This window comes from Eutrigla gurnardus (genome assembly GCF_963514095.1).
Source record: "Eutrigla gurnardus genome assembly, chromosome: 8".
NCBI classification, from domain to species: Eukaryota; Metazoa; Chordata; class Actinopteri; order Perciformes; family Triglidae; genus Eutrigla; species Eutrigla gurnardus.
The window spans coordinates 28,794,368-28,818,887 of record NC_139922.1 but is presented as its reverse complement, the minus strand read 5'-3'; the positions used below and the strand labels follow the sequence as shown (position 1 = coordinate 28,818,887).

At 44.5% G+C, this 24,520-nt stretch overlaps 1 protein-coding gene across 1 annotated transcript; it reads right to left on the bottom strand.

Annotated features, from left to right (window-relative positions):
• Nucleotides 1–1,054: 1,054 nt before the first annotated feature.
• Nucleotides 1,055–23,797, bottom strand: LOC311017666 (fibulin-2-like). The gene is made up of 17 exons (XM_084016160.1): nt 23,689–23,797; nt 20,482–21,958; nt 13,867–13,981; nt 12,893–13,022; nt 11,321–11,525; nt 9,912–10,130; nt 9,184–9,288; nt 8,468–8,569; nt 7,457–7,588; nt 5,415–5,552; nt 4,722–4,856; nt 4,496–4,624; nt 3,979–4,104; nt 3,475–3,591; nt 3,230–3,358; nt 2,115–2,238; nt 1,055–2,024 (listed from the first exon to the last, which is right to left on the bottom strand). Exons 2-17 carry the CDS (start codon nt 21,830–21,832, stop codon nt 1,667–1,669), a joined length of 3,615 nt encoding a protein of 1,204 aa, XP_083872286.1. The 5' UTR covers nt 21,833–21,958; nt 23,689–23,797; the 3' UTR covers nt 1,055–1,666.
• Nucleotides 23,798–24,520: the final 723 nt, after the last annotated feature.

Here is a 24,520-nt window from a genome sequence, read left to right as displayed (position 1 = left end):
TGACTGAAGGGAAAGCATTCCCCATTCATTTTTCCTAACGTCGCCCGTCACATCCCCCCCTTTCGCAACCGATGATGAACGACTGAAAATCCTGCGGCACCGTATCATTAAAGGCCTGTACGTCTAATTTAATCGCAAATATTTTTTTTCAAAGCCTGATGAGCACCAGCACAGGGATTTTGTGCCTCTCCTTTAAACCGTCCAGTCTTTCAGCTCCTCTTCCTTTTGTTTTCAAAACTTCCTGTCCGTGTCCCCTAACCCGTAATAGATGTGCGTATATCTCCACCGTCCCTGAAAAACACAGCACCCACCTAATCTCCAGGAGCAGATAAAGCTAATTAGGGGGAAAGGAGCCATCCATCACGGCTCCGGGGGCCTTCGTGTTGTCTACTGTACATACCGAGAGTGGCATCTCACTCACTGGGTGTGTTCACAAGCTTGAGCCGCACGCAGATATGATTATTATTATGAGTTATTAGGAGGGACGTCTGAGACCGTGGAGCTGTATGAAACGTTTCTGGCGAGGAGAAGAAGGGACTAAAATTAGTGCAGAAATCACAGAAATCTGTCTCTTTTGTTGACCATGACCTCGGACGGTGTAACTCATGTCGGAGGGCAGAAAGCTGGCGAGCGTCTCTGTTTGGATGAAGACGCATTCATTCGGCTGTCACAGAGACACACACACCCTTTCCGATGATTACAGCAGGTCCGGGAGGTTCACTGAACCCTGACAAGGGTTGTGTTATAAGGGTTATAGTTATAAGTAGAGCAGATCCAAAAAGGAAATCATCTTGACTCACGCTTTATTTAACACAACTTTCTCTGTTGTGTAAGAGTGGTTGGCTTGGAAACACGAGGGTGCGGGACGGCGTTCATCCTGCAGGTGGGAGTGTAACTCCTTCTATAGAAATATACATCCTTCACGACACACAGCAGATGGATCCTACATGCGAGGAGAGGGTAATTATTTTTAATTAAACATATCAAACACGATCATTGCTTGGTGTGATTTCTGTGTGCGTGTTGATGGATGGTGTGAACGAGGCCCCGTAAACATGCTGGGATATTCATTTATTTAGTGTGACGTGACGAGAGCAGATTATATACTTTGATGGTAATAACGCTCCCTATATACAGCGTATTAAGCAGGAAATCAATCAGACATGTCACTAGTAATATTCCTCCAAATAAATAAAAATGAGTCGTGTTTTCTTTTTCATGTTTTACTAAAATACTTTTCAACTTTAGAAATCTAGCACGAAAATATGATACATCCATCTATAATGTGTCTGACTACAGGATACAAAAATACAGTTATATAGAATTATAGAAGAACAGCAGCGCGGGGTGAAAGCTGATATCTCCTTTAAGCTTTACTCATATCGGGTTATAGATCATCCAAACGCGGTGTTGTATTAAATATCTTTGTGTCTCCAATGTTATTTTGGATTCACGTTGTTAAATGAAAATATGGAATGTGGTTTTGTTTTTTTGGCTCTTTTGAAGATTAACATGCAACAAAACAAATAAAGTTTGACATTACAGCGTTTTCATGCGATGAAGAAGAGTCTTTCTCTCACAGCGGCGGTTTGATGTTAACTCAGTGGCATCCTTTATGAATATTTGTTAAATAGTGATATTTAAAAAGGTCCGTCGTGGCCGACCGTTAGAGCGAGTTGGCCGTGATGAAGACGAAGATCTTGGCCTGGAAGGTGGTGAAGGTCCCCTGCCTCCACAGCTTCATCTCCACGTCGATCTGGAAGTCCCTCGGACCGTCCGCCTGCCGGTTCAAGTAGACGGCGCCCGTGTAGGCGTTGAGCTTCCGCGTGCTGAAGTAGTTCTCCTCGTTGCCCCGGGCGATGCTGACGATCACGTTGTCCCCGGAGTAGGCGGGCGACGGCCCGATGCGGAAGATCTGCGCCGGGACCACGATGTTGGACTGGAAGCTGAGGTAATAGTAGGTGATCCTCAGGGGGGAGTTCTGACACTCCAGGTAGTTGGGACAGCTGATCCGCTCACAGCGCCTACGAGGGAAGGGGATTCACATCAGCATCATCATCGTGTCTCCGCAGAGGTCACGGAGGTCACATCCAGGTTTCAAACTGACAGCTTACGTGTCGGACACTTTGCGGTAGTTCGGAGGGCAGTCGAGGGAAAGGCAGCGGTAGCCTCCTTGGATGTTGTAGCAGGTCTCAGCCAGGGAGCAGTTGTGAGCCCCCGTGGTGCACTCATCCACGTCTACAACACACAGTTACACACACACACACAGTTAACACAGTTAACACACACGAGGGCTGAACAGGGAGACGAGGGAATGTGGGTAATAGTCGAGGCTCGATGGGACTTTAAGGACAGAAACAGGTCCTCGTGGGGGAATTACTAATATTATAATAAGGTTTTACAGTCTGTTTAATTACTGAGTCACTGTTTCAGAAAATTAAAGCATTTGATTATTTGCCGAGTTGTGAAGAAGAGAGTAGGAGCAAATATGTTCCTCCTAATCTTTATTAAACATTTGTTATGGGAATGTGTTTTATAATATGCTTTAAATTCTGTTTTTTTTTTCATGTCTGAAATATATTTTCATTAGGGGTGGGTAAAAATATCGATACAGCAATATATCGCGATACTTTGCCGCCCAATACAATATAGATTTTTCAACTCCAATGACTCATGTTTAGATGCGTTGTGAATGCAGTACTTTATCCTTTTTCACTTTATTTTCAATATTTTTTCCAGTGAATTTCATGGGAATTAATAAAATGGAGAGGCTGTTTTGAATGAAATGTTTTTTGACTGAATTTATCCTCTGATCAATATCATCTGATGTACATATACAGGTACTTGTGTTTTCATCTTTATTTATATCGCAATATCGTGATACGTATCGTATCGTGACCAAAGTATCGTGATACGTATCGTATCGTGAGGTTCTTGCCAATACTCACCCTTAATTTTCATTCATTCAAAGTAGCAAATATATTTATAATAGACATTACTTTAAACTCCATGAAGAGTTAAATGGGTGCTGGAGTGTTTATTTTCACCTGGTTGCAAAACAGCTTTTTGGCTATTTACACAGGGCCAAGTTGAATATACTACTTGATTAGTAGTAGTAGTATTAGTGCTAGTATAAAGAGCAACACAATGTTGGCTTCTGACACCTGAGTGTTAACCTCTTTCTAAACTAACACTTGTTGTGTTTTTTAAAGGGGGGGGGTGTATTCACCTCTGCAGGAGCGTCCGTTCGGAGACATGGTGTATCCATACTCGGGACAAGCACACTGATAGCTGCCGGGAACGTTCACACACTTATACGTGCACAGGTGGCCGACGCTCTGGGAGCACTCGTCGATGTCTGGAACGGACAACAAGAAAGAAATCAGACGTTGATCCCGCGGGAAACTGATTCACAAAAATAACTTGCCCGGACATACTTTTGGTACACATGTGGTATTTTTGTGTGCGCCCCACCTTCACAGGTGTGCCCGTCCTCCCTGAGGTAGTGGCCCTGCCGGCAGTAGCACTGGTAGGATCCGTAGACGTTGGCACACTCCTGAGAGCACGGGCTCGCCAAACACTCGTTCACATCTGCAGATTAGAGGTTCGCAGCCCATTACTGTCACGCTCCCGCCTGATCAAAGGCCTTTGCATGTTTTCATCCCGACACATAAACACAATGTCGTTATTAAGACAATTATGTTTTTACTGGTTTACGCTCCGAGGCATGGCATGATATGTAACCGGGTAACACCCCCCTCCCCCCTTTACTCCATCCCTCTGCACAGTGGCCGGCTTCCAGTCCAGGAATGTGCACCGTCCGTGCACACGGCCTGGCACTCCGACTGAAAACACATATTTTCACAAGCAGATGCACAAAAAAAAAAAACATACGAACACACATGCACCGACATGTATACACACGGACTCACACGCTCTCACACACCCAGGCAGGCAGGCGTTATTACACACACACACCTTCGCAGTTCTTGCCATCGCCGGATAAGCGGAAACCAGAGGTGCACGAGCATCGGTAGGAGCCCGGGGTGTTCTCGCAGGTCTGGGCACACAGGCGGCCCGGGTAGCGCCAGCACTCGTTCACATCTGGGAGAGGAAGAAGAAGAAGCACCGTCATCATATCTGGCCTTAAGTGTGTGTGTGTGCACGTGTGCGACCACGTGGACGTGCCTGCGCGTGTTTCGGTGAGTGCACGTGGACCAGAGTGTGACGTGAGGGGACCAGCTGCCTGCTGATAGTCTAAACACATGAGCAGAGTCCATTATTATGGGAGTCACAACACGGTGAATCACAAACAGGCAGCAGCAGCAGCAGCAGCCTCTGCAGCAGGAGACGTGATCGACTGCTGGAGAGCCTGAGGAGCAGCTGAATGATAAACAGGAGAGTGGAGGGTCGGCTGTACGGAGTGTGAACAAGTGGTGAAGGGAATGAGTTTCCCCGTCTCTTAAATCGTGTAAGACAGGTCCTTCCAACGTACCTACGCACATCCTCCTGAACGTGTCGTACTGATAACCCGTCTGGCAGTCGCACCGGTAGGAACCGGGCAGATTGTGGCACAGCTGGCCTTCTCCACACCGGTGCAGGCTGCTCTCACACTCGTCCACGTCTACGAGAGACAACGAAGATCATGAATGAATGTTTATTTCCCCATTCGCGACGCTAAGCGTTGGGGCACTCATCGCCGTGACGACTACAAATCGTACCGACACATCTGGATCCGTCGGGACCGGCGTGATAGCCGCGGCTGCATGTTATCTTCCTCTGGCAAACGTAGGATCCCGCTGTGTTGATGCAGTTGGATCCCAGGCTGCACGGCTGGGCGTCACACTCATCAATATCTGTTAGAGATGAAGATGAAGACAGAAGACGGGTGAAGACCAGAGGCAGCGGCTCTTTTAGCCACGCCGTCATATCAAAGCGGGCTGTAACATCACACGGCTGAGTTCCCCCTTTGCCCGACATTTTTTTCTCAATTTTCTCATTTCTCACAAGGGGCGCCGGCTGCCTCGACATGCCCCTAGTTCCTGCCCCCGGGGGGCTAATTCCACAGCATCAGTTTGTACTGGAGGAGGACAGAGAATTGGCTTTTATCCACCCCTCTGCAGCCCCTTAACAGCAGCCATGTCTGATCTCCTGTCTGTGTGGCATTTAACCCCCTCTGCTCCCGAAGCCTTCGCTGGTTTCACCCTCATGGCAGTAAGCTATGACCGTGCGTCGACACGGGACCGTGATTCACCTGTGGGGGAACTTTTTCAAGATTGGGAATCTCTAAAAGGAAAAACATGACTGACTAATATGTAAAACAAGGCTGACATCCTTTTATTTCCTCTCTCAGCACAACTAAAACCCAAATCCATTGCCCCAAAGCCGGACACCAGAAAAACACCTGCCCTCACCTGTACAGTCGCCCTGCACGTCGCGGTCAAAGCCCGCGGGACATCGGGGTTTTGGGTTGCACCTGAAGGAGCCCTCGGTGTTCACACACTCAAAGTCGAGTCCACAGTTGTGGCTCCACTGCACACACTCGTTGATATCTGAGGAAGAACAAAGAGTTAACTGGAAATAAAGCACACATTTAAATGCGATTCATTTCAGTCTAATAATCCACTACGAGACACATGCATGTAATTCCAGATTTCCCCACTGAGTGGCGCTGTGGTTAAATGGTAGGAGTGTGCTGTTCATGGAACAGGAATCCATCCCATCACTTCTCCAGAGGTTAATCAAGACTAAAAGAATTGTCTTTCCACTCAGGAATCTCTTCCACGATAATCTATAAAATAACCTGAATGATTTCAGCGAAGATGATTCCCCCAACATCTGTAGCATGAAAGTAAGCTGGAGGGAAATCACAGTCTCAGCGTGTGTGTGTGTATATTTTTAAGCATGCTTTGCAGGATTTTGCTGCTGTAATCGCTGGAGAAGCCCTAAAACAGCTCTGCCTCCAAACGGCAGATAGTGATTGAGCATCTTCCTCCCGCCGAGCGAGCCGAACACCGACGGAGACGGAGACGAAGAGAGAAGCCATGAAACGGGAGAAATGTTTGAAAGATTGGTCGTAACCTCCGAAAAAACGTTTGAATCCTTAGCTGTTTCATTTTCCTTCATGAACAGGAACGTATGGTAAGAGTCAGGATGAACTGTAATAACCTCTGACCTTTCATCTGCTGCCATCAGTAAGACAAATATGACATCTGTCCAGTAGTTTAAGTTGTAGAAGGAATGACACGCTAACCAAAGTTATACCTGCTTCAAAATCAGCAGTCAAGTTGATGATAATAGCAAATTAGATGGAAATCTTTGAGAGTGACACTTTAAGGTCTAATTGTCAGTTATTGGATTTCTTTTTCTGTTATAAAACGTTTTACATTCATAATTGTAACCAGTTCAGTTTTTGATTTGATCGCTTAAATCAAACTAAGGGGATGTAATATGCATATTCTGTTATTATGTATTTCGTTTCGTCGAATGTTCTTTTTTTCACGTGTTTTTAAATGAAATCAAATTAAATCGACAAATCTGCACTGCAGAAATTCATGCTGCATCATTCATTAAATTCACATTTGATAGGGATGATTTATGCCGAGATCTGAATCCTACATCGCTATAAGTAAGCACAGCTTTATTCTATCTCATATCTATGTTCACACTGCACGACTTTAACCCCGATTTTACGCTTGCTGAGAGTTTTTTGGAGCTCCGGGGACAGAAGCCAGACATCAGAGCCAAATCTGAGATCTGGGCGTTCTAGTTCTGGCACCAAAAGTGTCAATCTGGTGTTCAAGATTTAGTAAATATTGATGGTTGCAAAGTGAATTCATGATTTAGATTCGGGAGAGGGGGACACTTTAGTTCCACCCCGTGCTGGGACTCTGCTTCATTTTGTGAAATGAGGCAAAAAGGAGCGTTTCATTGGTTTCTTAGTGAGCTTTTCTGTTCGACGACGACCCGAATCAGCAGCTGCTTGAACGCCTAACCCTTCACTTTCTTGTTAAAAGCTCATTTTGCCTGACGGAATGTTCCTTTAACTTCACAAATAGCTGCAGATCAGCTGCGTTTCTTTTCCCACGAAGCCCACTGAACGCCAGCAAAACAGCCCTCGCAGCATCTTCGGGGTCCCTCTTCCTGAACACTGCTTTATGAACGAGACCTCAGCACAGGCAGCAGCGATTTATGAGGCATGGAAATAATGAGACGTGTTGGGAGGTTTACTATTGCCAGCTCTTCATTGTGAGAGTTAACGGCAGGAGAAATGCCGTGGAAATAGTTCTCTGGAGTAATATTTTGGATCATATCCTCCATGTCTGTGTGCTCACATGTGAAATTATAGGATGACAAACATTTTCTATGCTTACTTTCAAGGTACAAACAATGTGCTTTCCTTCCACTGTGAAGCTGACATAATACTGTTGGCTGGAGGTGAACGGGGCGGGTCTACCTTCACAGGTGTCGTGGTTGATCTGGTAACCCGGGGGACAGGTGATCGGTGTCTGGCAGGTGAAGCTCCCCGCGGTGTTGACGCAGCGCTCGTTCACAGGGCAGGCACTCGTGGACGAACACTCGTTTACGTCTGGGGGGAAAGGACGGAAGATAAATGTTAGAAGACGCTGGAGGAAGAGGTTCAGGGAAAAGACATACGGGGTATTTAGAGAAACTAATATTTCCCCAACTCCGTTTTCAAAAACAACATCGTGCACACAACATCCTTTTCAAAAGTTGTCATTTACATCAACCCGCATAAATCCACCGTCGAGCTCCATTATAACTATATCAAACCTATGGGCGGCAGTGAGAAGGATAAAGCCATGCAAGCCAATCAGAATCAACAACAACCAATAACACCAGCGACTTCCTGTGACGCTTGAGAACCTAAAACCCAGTTTCTCCCCGTTGACGCGACAACACATAACCGGCGTTATCAGAAATCATCGTTTTCTGTGATAAAAACTGGGTTTTCGTGTAAATGAGAGGCCAAACCGCGTGGAAATATCTGTGTTTTCCCTTCGTGTAAACCTAAAGGGACAGGTGGGAAACTCCGATTAGGTGCGAGGCCACCAGGGGACAGAAAACAGACATTTCTGCAGTGGTCATGGCTTAACTTAAAGGTGTATCCCCAGGGGAGCGTGATTAAAACACACAGTCAGTGTGAACATGCAGTGTGGGATGAAGTCGTTGGGTTGGGAGGATGCCTCCGTTCAGGAACAACGGCGTCACTCTGTGTTTGTTGACAATGAAGCGGATTAGAGGGCCGTATCTCCTCTGCACATCTAGAGGCGACGATTAGGAGGAACACGACCAATCAGAGGCCTCGCCAAGAAACTCTCCGCAACAAGACACCAGGAATGACATCACAAGGCTATTCTTCACTCGTTTGCACGAAGTTTCCACATGCTCATCCTGGCGACATGGAAGAAGAAGAAAAAATAGGGTTTTTTTTTGTTTCGCTTACCCTCGCAGGATCGTCCGTCCGCCGCAAGAGAGAATCCTGGGAAACAGGAGCATCGAGGCCTCGCGTCCACCGAGGTGCAGTGTTGCTCACACGGGCCGTTTCCTTAAAAATAATACCGTAAAGTTATTAGTTAAGTTATTACGACACTATTAAGGGTGAAGCCGAGGGGGAGCTTTGTTCTCTCTGGGTGGGAGACGGAACATTATTTACTGCGTCGCAGGTCCATCCCTGATCCCAGGTCGTATTGGATTTTCCTATGTTTGGCCCACAGCGTGGCAGAGGGCCCCCCACCCTGGTCGTCATGGAAACCAAACACAAAACTAACCTTCGATAACATCTCACAGCTTGTGTTTGACGTTTGCAGCACAGTTGATACAGAGATCGCATGTTTGATATGATGTGTTGATCTGCTTCTCCTCTTGAACATTTAAAATAATGGCCTATGTCACATTTTCATGTTTTAAAAACTAAATATATGAGTATGTGATATTAACTAATCAATTCACACAAAAAGGTGATGACAACAGATGAACCTTTGTGTGTGAAATTAATAATAAATATCATATCCTCTATATTTGGTTCAGTTTTTTTCAGTTTTTTTTTAAAAACTTGAAAATATGCCATTATTTTAAGTCAAGAAGCATCTTCCCGTCTCCCACTGAGATGTAAGGACTGACTGATGGAGCTGGTTGTGGGGCTGCCAGGCATCCTCTTACCTTCACAGGGGTTGGGTGGGACCGTCGGCTGGGTGGGGGGTGGCAGCGGCGAGGTGGGCTCCACGCCGTCGACCTCCTTCAGTCTGTTCTCCTCGTCCACCGTCTCTGCAGAAACATGAATTACACTGCAATCAAGATTTCCACCTCACCATATATATATATATATATATATATATACACACACACAAACACGGCCTTTCGTTAGAGGCTTTAAAACGCATTCCCCCCGTCTTCATCCGAGCGATACGAGGCTCGTAGCTACGGATGAAAGATGCAATATCACAGAAGGTGAGACAGGAAAACACATGGCCTGCAGACAAACATTGGGTTTTATTAGTGAGCCCCATCCCTCACTGTAATTTTGCCAACAGCTCTGGCATTAGTATCCTGTCGAGACAGGCTCGTGATGATTAAAGTCTGGTACGCTGCAGACAACATCACCTAAATATACTCTACTAGAGTGCATCTATGTACCTTCTAGAGCTGAAAAAAGCTTTTTTTTGACAGCAGCAGCAGCAGAGGTGGGATTGGTTCAGCGTTCAGGAAAGGGATGTTAGCGTGCGATTATAAGAACTATTATTAGGCCGTATCAGGGCTGGCAGACAGGAAGGAACTCCAGAGAGCAGGAGAAATAAAACACCGCGAGCGTGTAGACAAATCACGACAAATCGGGGTCTTCCTGAGCGTAAATCACATGTTAAACGGCACAGAGGAGTACGATGGGTCACCTGGTGCACAGGTGTAAGCGTCCTCCTGCAGCACGTATCCGGGGAAGCACTCGCAGCGGTACGAGCCCGCCGTGTTCACGCATCTGTGGTGGCAGATGTTGCCCTCGTGTATCCCGCACTCGTCCATGTCCTCCAACTCCACGGGACCCTCCACGGCGTTCTCCCCGTCCCCCTCCTCGCCGATGGAGAAGGCCTCTTTAGGGTACAAGCTGTCAGAGACTACGACACACGGAGAGAGCGGATTAATAAAAAGGTTTAACGTGGTTTTATGGTAGTGGTGGGAATCGTCAGTCATGATTCGATTATTAAACGAGTCACAATGCACTCTATTTTGCATTTAAATATAATGAACATTTTTCCTTTAAATTTTTGAAACCAATTCCTATTTGTATGATACAGTTGATGTGATACATTACTCATCCAAAATGTGGAAAATGTGCCCCCCAAAAATAAATAAAATGTATTTATTATTATATAATAATAATTCAAAAATAATATATATACCTATTTATTTTACTATTATTATCATGTTTTTTTCTGCTCCTATATTCTGTCTATAGTAGATACTCTTTTTATGACCATGACATATCTTTGTAAAACTTGATGTGCTTTACTGTTTTTTCTCTCTCTCTTCATTTTATATATTTTTTTCTTTTTTCTCTTCATTGAAAAAAATATAATATTTCTATATATATATATATATATATATATATATATATATATATATATATATGTAATACTTCCAGGAAAGACAAAATGGCTCACGATAAGTAGGATTTTTTGTTTTTGTTTTTCTTGTAAGGTTTATTTCTGCAGGGATAAATACACCACAGCCACATCAGCACATTATTCATACCCTTTATTTGTGTGCAAAGAGCTGCCTAAAAATACCCACGCAGCACAACATAAATAATAAATAAATCTCCTCTATTTAGATCACCAATGCACAAAACGCATCGATACAAGGATGGAGGTAGAGCGTCTGATGAGTCATTTTGTCTTGCTGTGTTCCTGTTGTTTTCTAAACAGCTGTGAAATCCCAAACGGGACGGCTGAAAGGTTTTTCATGAGGTGGAAATAAAAATGACCTCATCATGAAAAATGAAAAACACCTGATCATCCGGGACAAAAAGTAGCCCAACCACATCGGTACAAGAATACGACGACACACTGGTCCACTGGAAAGGGATTAACTGCAGACGGGCACTATCTCTTAGAATTACAGCAGCGGGGCGATGCTGGCTGCTATTCTTTGTTTTCGGAGGCCAATGGGGCGTGACCTTTATCAGCAGGGGGGGGGGGGGGTCGTACTACAATGCTTCCTTTAAAGATTGTCTTTGGTTTCAATCAGAGCGGGTGTGTATTACATAATACGTGCCCCGAACCCCCCCTTCCGTGCACAAACAGACCTTTTTTCGGCGGCGGCAGCGTGGCGTCCAGAGCAGGCCTCTCTCTGACCGGGTGGCGGCCGTCTGGAGTCCCGGCGGCGCCGTCCTCGCCCTCGCAGCAGGTCAGGAAGGCGTGTCTGCAGTTGAAGCCGAGGTGGCGGTGGGCTTCGCAGCGATGCAGCTCGCGGCGGAACTGAAGCCCCAGAGAGCAGCAGCCACAGCAGTCCTGCAGGTCACCAGTCAGGCGGATCAATGCATCAGTAATCACTTCAGACCAGGTGCAATCATTTACATGATGTGTCAAATTACCCGGGTGGAATGAACTCATGCATAACAGACAAGACATTTAGGTATTCAAACTTTATGGGCGACCCCGTTTATATCGATCCACGCTAGCGGCTCCGCTCCAAGGATGGCACCACTTTTGATCGAGACTGAAATAATAACTACCAGATGGATCGTCAAATAAAACGCGCTGTGCAGATCATTGCTGCCTTTAGTCATTAACGAAGGTCAGGTATTTTTTTAGGGACAAGGAGACATCCACGATGCACCAGAAGATGAACTCTAATTACTTTTGTTTATATAAAAATCAAAAGAAATACATTTTTTTTTAACTTTTTTACTACATATAGTGTTAAATAGGTGCAAAATATGTAACCTAAAAGGGTTAAAAAGGCATTTTTCATTACAACTCAACTGAATTTTGTTAAAAAAGAGTGTTGGAGGGTTCTAAAACCCCAAAAATCAGTTAGCATTTTTGCACTTTTGGTTCCCTCGTCTCAAAGTCAATGGGTTCTTTTTAAATGGGTTTTGAAGACACATTGTTGGTGTTTTGTTCTGAGATATAATGACCTACATGGAGCTGGAAGATTTTGGAAGATTTGCGTCATCCCTGGAGCGCTCTATGAACTGACAAAAATCACAGTCTCTCACTCTTTCCCTTCAACGTTAGCCCTCGGCAGGCTGCCAGGGGGGAGGGGGGGGCATTGGAGGGGAGGGGGGGCGTAACATAAAACCGGAGTAATGACCGCTGTGATGTACTCATGGTTGTAGGTGGCATAGCATTACCTAATCTACAGGGGTCCTAACCTAAGGTGGTGAAAGCCAATATTTAACAGCCGGGCGGCGGCATGGAGGTGATAATGGGCCCCTCGCTGCTCAACAGCCTCCGGGCGGCGATTAGACATCGTTCAACACGCCGGCCGGTCACGTGGCAACACGACCGCGCTAGAGTTACGCGGTCACCGTGACTTCGCCATCATAGCCTCGTGTCCACGGCCGCTGCCCCCCAAACGACATTTCCTTTGAAGGTGAAGCTTTCAGGACGGTGGGAACCTTCCAGTGTAATTGGCCGACCCTTGCACCTAAATTAAATAAGATAATTGAATAAAAAGAGGGGGGAATCGGCAGGAGACTCTCAGTCCTATCACTACACGTGATTTCACTTCCACAGTGACTAATGCATTCATCAACCACAAAATCAGACTGTATTAGGGCTTAATTTGAAAAAATGACAAAGTCATTATGTCTGTGTGTGAAACCCCGGTGACCTGCGTTTGCCCCCTCTGTAGCCGATCACAGTGTGCTTGCCTTGTAGGAATCAACTTCACAGTTATTGCCGGCGTCCTCCAGACACGTATTTCCACTTCTGGCGGCGTTGATTCCAGCCGAGCACCGGCTTTCTGTCAGGGAACCGCGGCAGCACTGCTGCTGGGCCGTCCTGGCAGAGAGAAGGGGAAGGACCGCTAAGTGTTTTGGACCGCGACTCAAGTGTGAGGTTGGCTTCATTTTATTACATGGAGAAATAAAAAGTCAGAAAACCATATATAGTACCAGTCAGAGCTCTACGACGGCGTATCAGGGTCACTGTAGGGGGAAAAAACAGAGCCGAGAGAGGGGGGCAATATTCAGAGAATGCTAATAACCAGCATCTATGCTAGCTAACTTCTGATGAATCCATCCCAATGTGTGACAACGCCTCGTTAAGGTCCTTAGGATGATGATGTTGATGCTTATTGTTGGTTTTATTCATATGAGGCCAAATATGTCATCTTATGGGTGTTTATTGATTGTTGGGCTAAGATGCTAGCGGTAGCTTTCACTTGTTGTCATAGCAACGACAAACATCCGGTGTTAGCGGAACCAAGCAACTTGTTTATATATATATATATATATATATATATATATATATATATATATATATATAGTCACAAATATAACATCGGCACAAATTTGCCACTTTTTTCTCCGAATATTGACACCTCTCTCGTCTCCCTTTACAAAAATCTATAATAATTAAATTAATCCTAATACGCCATCGTATTGCTCTGAGGACTATTTGGTGTCTCCAAATACAAATTCACTTAAATGTGATTGATTGTCGGGAAACACCCCATTATAACCAAATAGTATTTTTGGCATTATGTCTAATTATGTCACTTTATTAAATGTAACTTGCTATTAAATGGATAAACTGTCCACTACCTTTCCACAGGAAATGTTTTAAAGTGATGTATTTAATTATAAGAATGAAGCTGAATGATGTTATTTAATATCAGCCTTACCAGCAGATGGAGTTCCTGTCTTTGGCGGGCGGCTCCATGTTGCCGCAGTGACCGTTAGCCGAAGCCCACTTCTCGCCGGTCTCGCAGCAGGTCTTCACCAGCTCTTTGGCAGAAACTATAAAAAAAACAAAACAGCTCCAGCATTGTCCCACAAAATCAGAGAAAATGATCAAGACGTGAATGATTATGATAACAGCTCCAATGTGAATTCAGATGGTTCACATTCACCAGTGATTCACACAATCCCATCAGTGACATGTTGTAAAAATAAATCTGGTGAGTTCAACTGAACTTCATTTGGCTGGAACACTATTTTTCTTTTCTTGGCAGTGACAAGCATGTAACCCAAAACTCCATAAAACTACCTTCAGAGTTTAAAATTGACATTTTTTTTTTTTTAAATCAGAGCTGGAGCGCTAACGCATTAACACTTCATTTTCAAACTGGGTCAGGAAAGACACAAGAGCCATAACACATTATCCACTTTTCAGGAGAGGGAGGGAAAAAATGTATGTGTTCGTTGAATAACAGGGCAGCGCATTCCTACTTTGATTTGTGGCTCCTGCTCTACTGTCGAAGACACAACTCATGACGAACGTGTCTTAACAGTAAGGCACAACATATTTGCCTTTCTGGACACACACCAAACACAATATCTTTTTTTGCCATCAAGTATTTTGAGTTCATCAAATCAAACTTAAAATTCTGTTTATTATATTTTAATGCGACGATCCCCACCGGATATGAAGATGATTCATTATTTTGTGTTGATATGATAGGAAAAAGTATAAAGTCATGCTATAATTGCTCTGTGAGGTCTACTTAGACACAGCTGCGCTTTGGGCTAACGTCAGCATGCTAACACGTAAATGTGCCCAATGTTCTCAGTTTAGCATGTAACATATGCTAATTAGCTCTAAGGGTGTAGCTGTGGCTGATGGGAATATCATTTGTTTTGCAAATTTGGTCGTAAAGCAAAGTCAGTTAAGTGATTATGGTTCATCCTATGGGGAACATGAATATATTATTATTATATATATCCGATATTTGTCGAGACATTTCACTGAAACCAAGAATGTGAAACTAATGGTGGCACACTTGAAAAAGTCAGCAGATTCCTAAAAGTCAGTAGGGTCCATCCTATGGGGACCGTGAATATGTGTTCAAAAATGCCATGAAAATCACATATTTGTGGAGATATTGCAGTCTGGACGAAAGCGGTGGACGACGCCGATAGACCGCCATCGCCATCTCAGGAGCCAAACCATTGTGACGATGTGAACAAACCCTCTAGAAGCTTTAATTGGTCTCCCGCGACATGGTCGGCTCCAGTGTACCCTTTAAACGAGAGCGGGGAGGACAAGTCCTCTCATTGCAAATCTAAAATATATGAATCTCAGGGCAGACATCAGGGAGCGCCTAAGGTCACTCTGCCGTTTCAACGTCTACATCAACCTTATTTTCTGTTGAAATACCTCTCCTCGACTTAACTATACATAACAAGACCGAGGCTATTACTCAGAACAGAGTCAGTGAGCGCTGCAGTGTGCATAATTTAAAGGTTTGAGACGTAAAATAATCTAAACCTTGAAAGGCACAATAACTCTTTGAAACGTAACTACAAGTATCGGTACCGGCCGCGCAGTTAAACAATTCCCTTTGAACCTAAAAGTGAATGTATATTAAAGAGACGGAGAACATAATTATTCATCCTCCTTCTTTTTTGCTTTCCTTTTCATTTTCTCCAGGTGGAATCAGGTTTACCCGTAATGAACACGACACAGATTAGCTCCATGTGTCCAGAACGTGGGTTGAAATGCATAAAGTTTATTACAGATTTAGTGGATGAAATTATTTTGGAGGTGAGAGAAATAACAACAAGGGACAAAAACAAAAGATAAACTCATAAAATGGGTATAAGAAGTGGTGATGTGGACTACAGTTTTGAAGCCTTGGGTTCGGCATTTTGGTCGACACCATCTTGAAACCAGGAACACCCAGACCAGGTAACGGTTGCCATAAAGCATACCCTTCTTAATTGTCTATTTTACTCTAATAGGACCATAGTTTAAGAAATCCTTACTGAGGGTAATAAATCAAGTGAAAAGTAGGGTCACGTTCTCATAGGCTTCTATACAGACTTCTTTTTGCAACCAGGGAAGTCGCCTCCTGCTGGCCATTAGAAAGAATGCACATTTAAGGCACTCGAGCCGGGCTTCACTTTTCAGTCCCACTAAGTCTCTTCTCGTCTCCCTCTTGACGTACCTTCTAATTAAGCCTTCATCACAACGTGCTCCATTCAGCTGTGCAGTAATTAGCTACGTGGATTTATTGTGCGTGCACAATGGAGATCTAAAATACACACTTGAAAGGTGACTGAGGACTTTGCTCCAGGCCTGTCATTATAACATTTCCATTGGACTAGCTAACACCAGATGCTCTGCTCTTGTCCAAAATCCAAAACTGGTGACATCACACACTTTGAAAATATGAAGCTAGAATAACAACCCAAAAAAAAGGGGGCAACTCTCAACACGTCTGGAGGCGCACTGCCACTAAGGCCCCCTGGGTTTTTTCTTTCTTTCTTTTTGTGGACTCGGCAGTGATTTATCATACAGTCGGGGAGAAGACAGCGTGACCAACGACATGAATAACACTACAGGCATGCGCCTAAAGGTCCAGGACAGATTGCTAAGACGGCGCGTGCACGTATGGCGTGTTGCAGGCGCCGCGCTAAGCTTCGGGGAGGGAGCGGCGTTCTTCTCACCTTCAACACGAGCACTTCAGAGATAGTGTGTGCCTCTCCAAACACATAATCAACCGGCTCGAGAACAGCTGGCTATGACATAACTGGGAGGGCGCTCCCCGCTCCGCTCTCACCATGACTTCACTTCACAAAACGGCCCATTCAGGTTTCAATTATTGACGACGCGTGCCTTAATCTCCCTGTGATCGGGAGCCAACTCTCGTGTGATCCATCTTATTTGTTTTTGCGGCCTTAGTCGGAGGTGGGGGGGGTTGAGGTTTAGTTGATGTGAACCCCAGAGAGAGGTCGCCACGGTCTGTGTGATGGTTTCACACACACACACACACACACACACATATCCTCCAATCCAATTACACCTCCTTGTGGTTACATACACATGCACGCTGCCAGGAGGACTTATCGCAAATGAGTGCATTGAGTTACCGCGACTTATAGCTCGCCTTTCCCGAGGATACCACGGGTGTCCTTGACACCACCAAAGCACGCTACCCGTGATGTTTTTGTAAAAACATCAGTACTACGGATTATATTTGTATATTCCAACACATGCCTCTGACCACAATGCAAACCCATTGGCTCATTAAGCCTTATATATTCTAAGGTGTGCTCAAGAACCAGAACACAGGAAATTTGCTCATTTTTCTCACCAGGAGGAAATCCGTCCAAAATCCCTGATTTTGGACCCTGATGGACAAAAATAACTGGAGGAATAATATTACCTAATTGGCTGGTTTTCACAAGCCCCATTGGAAGTAACAGTTTTTGTGCATTCGGTAAACGAATGTTAAGATTTCATGTGATAGGTTTTATGTGATAGGTTTTATACTCAGAAGGAAAAAGTAAAGTGGCTGCTTATTGTGAGTCTGAAAGCATCTGTACACATCTGTACTCTGTTACTGACAGAAATACAGAAAGGTACAAGACGCAGATATGTTATCCTGTAGTAATTTTATCATCAATCCCTCTCTACTTATACAGCGGGTTTCTTTTATGAGCGGTTTTCCTGCATCTGGAACAGATGTGTGTGTTTTTATTTATAAGCACGGGTGACATGTGGATCAGGCGGTTTTTCAGTAAGGACATGTTGTGGATGTGAGATTAAAAAAAAAAAAAAAAAAATCCTGGAAATGACCTGGAAGGCACCCTAGATTAACTGAAACACACGGCCGGCTCTGGAATTCACCCTCCTTTTAAAAAAAAATCCTATGGAAAATTACACATATGCTCAGCCTTCTCCCATAGGCAGCATGTTGTGACAGCAAAAAACTTCTTCAGTCATTCAGTCTCAACTCGCATTATTTTTATGCTTCAGTTTCAATCTAACATTCTCCTTGTTTAGTTCAAGAGGTGTACTTCAGACGAAATGATTGACCGGTAAGATTGGGAAACCAGCAGCCAGCCTCACCAGAGAGAGAGAGAGGGGTAATCACGCCGGCTCATGAGGGAGCAGTGAGTAGCGTCTGGCAATCAAGCCACAACAGTGGTCTCATTCATCACATGGGTATTATGCCGCTCACAGGTACAACCCCCAAGAAATCCTATACCAGCATCTGAAAGCCTCTAACAACCACACACACACACACACACACACACACACACACACACACACACACACACACACACACACACACACACACACACACCAAGTCTGGTTGGAAACACAGAGAGCAAATGAACAGTTATTGGCTGAAAGGAGAAAAAACATTTATCTTGGGCCGCTGCAGATCATTAATATTTTTATTTTTTGTACTTTCTCTTTTCCTCTCCGAATAACTTCTGCATGTTCTGCTGTATTAGTCAAGGCTCCTATCAACCAGGGTCTGTACTATAACATGTCACAGCTCTGGGAATCTTCTCTCAGGCCAATGACCTTCACACATGAACCAGCACATTCTCATCAAAACAAACTACTTTAACGCTCAAAACTCGCTTCCGTGAAGCTATAATTCACAACTCAATAGCTGGACTTTAACCTAATGGACATAATGGATGTTGTGGAAAATCTGTCCAAGGAAATATCCATTTTTTCCACCCTGAATGAAACAAAACGTTTTCTACATTGGCTCAAAGGCAGTTACCCAGACTTGACATGATTCTGTAACACTCCTTAACAAAAATATGCCATAGAAAACAACAACAAACCAGCCCATTTCAAACGTATTCTCCAACCTGGTGCTGGTAAATGAACTAGACCTCACGGGTACCTCTGGAGTTCACTCCCACAAAATGCATTCAGCATATACAAACCTGTGGAGGCCAGGTGCTGACAGGAAAGAAACAGGTCCCAACAACAATCACAGTCACAAGTAGGTTAAACACAGATTGCAGGTTTGCCGGAAAAAACACCAGAAATAAAAAAGACCAATTTCTTTAGTAACACAGGCACCGGAGTGGACTAACTTGTGGAGAATTATGATATAATTTGTTTTTTCCATGGCACGTTAATCAATAACTCTTATATACAATTTGATTCCTTAAAGCTAAAGTGAACTAAATTTGGATTATTATCATCATGAGATTAATATTACGGAGCAGTATCCGTTCAATCCATTGTATACAATTTAACCTAACGTCATATTTTGGAATAAGATGTTTTTCTCGTCTTTTCCCAGCGCGGCGTAACTCATCTTCTAGACATCCGAGTAATCACTTCATCATCTGCTTTCTCCTCCCGCTGCACCAGACTGGCCTATATGTCCCGAAGGGTTGGCGGATCTGTTTGAGGACATAATCGTGTGAAGGATGCACAACACCGGAGCAGAATGCAAATTCAGCTACTCTTAAAAAGGATATCATCCAATATCTATTTAAGCACAATAATGTACACCTGGCTCGGTATTATTCACTAAAGTTGCAAAAAAAACAAACCTGGAGGGGATATTCTCTCACGTTCGAATGCATTAAAAGTGAGCATGCACTAAGTATTGTTTTAGTCTCTTCTGAGTCAAGGTGGATAAATGCTATCCAGGGAAAACAGACTCTCCATGAACGGTTGTTTTTCCTGGACCGCTGCCAGCTTGAACGGGGCGATTATGAATTCCTCTTCAAAAGACAGGACGTGAGAGGAGGAAAGGGAAGATGTCTTATGTAATGTTAACAGTCAAACATCGGCCATTACTAGGCTATAAATTATGCCGACGTGATGTATATCCATGTAGGCTATGAATGAAAACAAAACATTTCATGTATCGCATTTGTTTCCAATGAGAAGAGTTAGGGTCGTAGTTAAATGCAACAGGACTAGAACGAACATTGAAATGGTTTACTGTAGATTATTAGAAGTTGTAATGGTGACAACAAACGTCAAAGCTAGCTAGCTAACTAGCTGTCAGCTGGATAGCTAGATAGCTAGCTCTTCCGTTTCTAGAGCAACAGGGAGTGAGAAAGAGGGACTGTTAGCCCCAGCGTTGCATTAAAGCATATAGCTAAATTAGCAAGCTAGCTATCTAACCAGCTGTCTGTTAGTTAGCTACCTAGCTTTCCTTTTCGAGAGCAAAAGGAAGTGAGACAGAGGGACTGTTAGCCCCAGCGCTGCATTAAAGCATATGGCTAAATTAGCAAGCTAGCTACCTAACCAGCTGTCAGCTAGCTAGCTAGCTTGCTTTAATGCTACACTGGTTACAGAAAATAATTGCAAACAAAGTTGTGATGAGTGTGTGGATGACGCATTTTGCTAATTTACTGTCAGCTTCTTAATAGGTAGATACCTGCCGTGCCCTTTGTGTGTAAAGGCCTGAAAGGTAATGAAAACTCAATGATTCTTATTTTCAGGTGATTATACATTGAATAAAACAGATTTATTCTGCCAATAAATCCCTCTTTAAAACTCTTGAAATGTGCGAATGTACCTTCGGCATCTCCATCGGCGTAGTTGTGGAGGGTCTGGGGTTGTCTTTGAGGTTGCTCTCCGTCCTCCCTCATCCGGATCAGAGGTCTGCTGGTGGGACTGAACTGGACTGTGGGGTATGAGGTCTGCACCTCCTTCGCGGGTGGCTGCCGGTGCTCCGCCGACACCTTTTCTTGTTGCTTATGGCCCCCAGGCTGGGAGCCGCCGTGAGGCCCTGTCTGGGAGCCACCGTGAGGCCCCGTGCGACTGCCTGGACCAGGTTTGTGATGACCAAAGTTCCTGCTGGACCCCTTGTCTCCACGGGCCGTGTCTCTTAAAGCGTCCTGTGCCAATCGGTTTCTGCCACTGTTGTGCCGAATGCTCCGGTCACCAATTTCCTGTTGTGGCCCGAGGCTCTCTGTGGTCTCTCTCTGTGTGGTGGTGGTGGTTGTTGTTGTTGTTGTTGTTGTGGGTGATGCTGATGTTTCTCTCTGAGCCCCTATAGTCACCACATCCCTGTTATAAATGATACCCTTTGGATCAGAACCTCCCCTCAGATCATGTCTCCCGTCATCGAAGGAAGTGGAGCTCAACGCCGGGTGAGTGTGCGACGGCAGCGGCGCTGTAGTAGATTCCAGCGGCGGTGCCAGATCTTGGATAGTGGAAGATGTGGTCCCTGCCAGCGTGTAGTCATAGTCCCCCGTGCCAAATCTGGGTGGGTCTGGTTTATACAGGGGTAATGAATTACTCAGTGCCAGCTCGGAAAGCGGCTCCACGGGACTCGTGCGGCGGTTGCTAATGTCTCTGAAAGGGCCGTTGTTCTGGGTGGTAACCAACGCCGGCTTATTGGAGCTACGGGGGTCACAGTCGGGGATGGGCGAACACATCAACCGCCCGCCAACATTCGGGCAGTGGCAAACCTGACACCGGTCCATGTGGAAGGAGTGTCCCGCCTCGTACTTCTTGTTGCCATGGGAACAGCCAATTCGCTCGCATCGCGAACATCCATCTGCAGGTTGCGAAATGTCAATGCAGTTGGGAGCGATTTCGGGGCACGGGATAAAGTGACAGCTTATCCTCCCGCCTCCCTGCGGACAAGAGCACTCGGTGCTTCCGAAATCCACGAAGTAAGACTCCCCCTGGGGGACTTTGCCTTTCCGGAAGCCCGCTCGGACGCAGTCGTAGTACTGGTAGCCCTCGCAGGTGCAGCCCCTTTGGGTGCAGGCTGGACAGCAGCTGCCCTTCTCTAAAACAGTCTCGATGCAGTTCTGGAGGGCGGGGCAGTCCACGCCCGTGCAGTCTCTCTGGCTCAGACAGGTGTCCATGCACAGAACCATCCAACAGAAGAACAGCAATGCCCACCGAGTGTTCATCTTCAAAAATATATTTTTTTAAAAAGTAAAAAAAAATGAATATTTTAAACCGGTTTAAAGTTAAGTGTCTCTCTTCAGGCTAGATATTTTTTATTCCAGATGACAAATAATGTGGTGTCTTTTAGCCTGTGAAAGAAAAAAAAACACTGGTTAATGATTTACAGCACAAACGTCTGGTATTTGGACTTGATAACAATCAGTGTCCTGTTATTTTTGGTTTCGTTTTTTCACAGTTATTATCAAAAACACATGTTTTAACTTAATAACCTGTCTGCTTTAATTTGGCAAAATGCCCTTGTACATTTTTTCCCATGCAGACTCTTTTAGCACCACAGTAGTGGTGAAAGCTGGGGTTTGTATTTGATTGCACATAACTGAGGGAACAAAAAACAAAAAAAATGAAAAAGCAAGGCTGGAACAACAAAACCCTCCCTTCTAAGACAATATTATAGTTTACCATACAAGAACAATGTGCTGCAGTTATTCTGTAGTTATCTACTTGCAGCACATGTTAGTGTATTCTCATTCAAATGTTTTGCTTCCCTCTGTGATGTTGTGCAAATACTGTCCAGTCATTGGAGTCCCATTGTTTACTTCTGCCTGTAATATCTGGTGGAGCGTGCAAGAAAATAAAGCCATTATAGGAATGATTGGATGCGATGAGGTTGCTTCATCAGAGTGGCAGCACAGAGTCAGGACGCGACAGGCGTCTCTTCCTGTGAGTAAGTGATGTGACTTCAGATCAGCCAGCGCATTAACAACCAGGTGTTTTCTATTTCACTTTTTCCTGTTTTCCCCCTTCGCTGCTCCCCCTTTTTCTTTGTGCCAGTCGCCAGAGACGTGTGTGACATATCGGCAAAAATAATAAAGCCAAAAAGATTTACTCAAAATCGTTTTGCATACTCGTCTCAAGACAATGCCCTTTTCCAAAGTCTATTATTATCACGTTTCCCCCCCAGAACGGCACGTCCTTGGAATAGATTCCCACCGAAAAGAGGATAAAAGATGTTTACAAGATTACTGGTGCCTTCTGGGAAGTAAAGGCTGCAACACCTGCCTTCTATTTTAGAAAAATAACAAAAAGGACATGTGGGAACCTGGTTATGTCAAGTGCATCTGAGCACTTGCATAAAAAGCATAAAAAGTGCTTCCTTTTTACCTCACGAAACACAAAACAACGCAAAGTGCACCGCAGCTCTGTTTGCAGAATCAAAGGTGTCTTTGTGTTCTGCGGGCACAGAATCTTTCTACCAGATCTTTGCCGTGTTTAACAGGCACATGCATGGCTCACCGCCACAGTGTTGAGTTAATTCATACAACTTTTATAGAGAGAGTGAAGGGGGGGCGCTTGTTGACAGTCAACTCATCCATCACTGCAGAGCTTTGATAGAACTTGTTTTTTTCTGTGAATGAAAAAGTGCAGTGTTGGGTTGTTTGTTCAGCTATCAGTTCAGCTTCCACAGAGCCAAAAAAATGACCTTTATCCCTTTTTTTTCTCCTTTTTTTTTGCTCACTGTGACACACAGGCGCGCGCACATACGCACGTGCAAAACACTTTTTTTTTTACGCATTTACTAATTCTCGAAACCCAACGAGCGAACCGTCAACCCCTTAAAGTCCCACTAATGAATTAAACCACGCGGATATGAAAGTGAACAATGTGACACACTTCCCAGCTGTAAAGGCAAATAAAAATACAAAATAAATACCACACTGGACATTTAGGAACCGCAGATTCAACAAGAAAGAAAGTACCTCTCACGTAAATATCAAACAAGCTTAAAACATATGACAGACTGTCTGATAGTAGATATTTATTATGTATTGATATTATCCATAGAAACCACGATGCCTACCTTGCGTCTCTGAGCTTGCGGCGCCGCTTTGCTCCGAAAGGAAACTCGTGCGTAAAGTTTGTGTGCCCCGACTTCGACTTGGGAGGCTGGGAGCGCCCTCGCTGGCTTTTTTTTTTTTTTTTTTTTGAGGGGGAGGGCGGGACAAACTTCCATAGAATTATTTAAACTATTTCGAAATGATTTCGGTTCCCCTTTCTGCATCACAATCATCAAAAATAGGAGAAATGAGTGGAAAAATGTGTTGTCAGAGTGAATTACTATGTAGAAGTTTATAATCATACCAGATAAATCATTATAATCTAATAATAAAAAAAGACAGGATTTTCACTTTGATGTATGGTTCAGTATATTTACACATGGCTTCCAATTACCTGCCAAATGATTGAGATGCTGTTTGCTCCTGATGCCACAAAGCCACACTGATAAATAAATCAAGCTCAGACAAGCATCATTAGAATCACATGATGTTTGTGATCTTTGTCAACAGAGCTTTTCTTTTTTTAGGTTAATGGTATTACAGCAATTACACTGCTTTAGTATGAGTCCTGAACAGACGACAGGGGATTTTATCTTTCCAGCATCTCTCCACTTTCCTCCTATCTGATGTTCAGGAATCGCTGAGTCACTATAGTGAGAGTAAATTATAGACCAGAGCTGCCCTGTGATCAGACAGGCACCCTGGGTGCTGGGTGCTGGGTGGGGGGGGGGGCATTAATCACCTTGGTTCAGGGGGTCTCGCCCCCTTGACTAATCAGTGACAGATTGTTACTTTTCTCTGTTCATTCTAATCAAACTAATGCCCCTCTGCACCGGTCACACACACACACACACA

Coding starts and splice junctions, on each gene's coding strand:
- LOC311017666 (XM_084016160.1), bottom strand. CDS start 21,832: ATGAACACTCGGTGGGCATTGCTGTTCTTCTGTTGGATGGTTCTGTGC. Junction 11,526..12,892: donor GTGAAGTTGATTCCTACAAG/GCAAGCACACTG, acceptor GGTGACCTGCAG/GACTGCTGTGGCTGCTGCTC. Junction 3,359..3,474: donor GGACGGGCACACCTGTGAAG/GTGGGGCGCACA, acceptor TGTCCGTTCCAG/ACATCGACGAGTGCTCCCAG.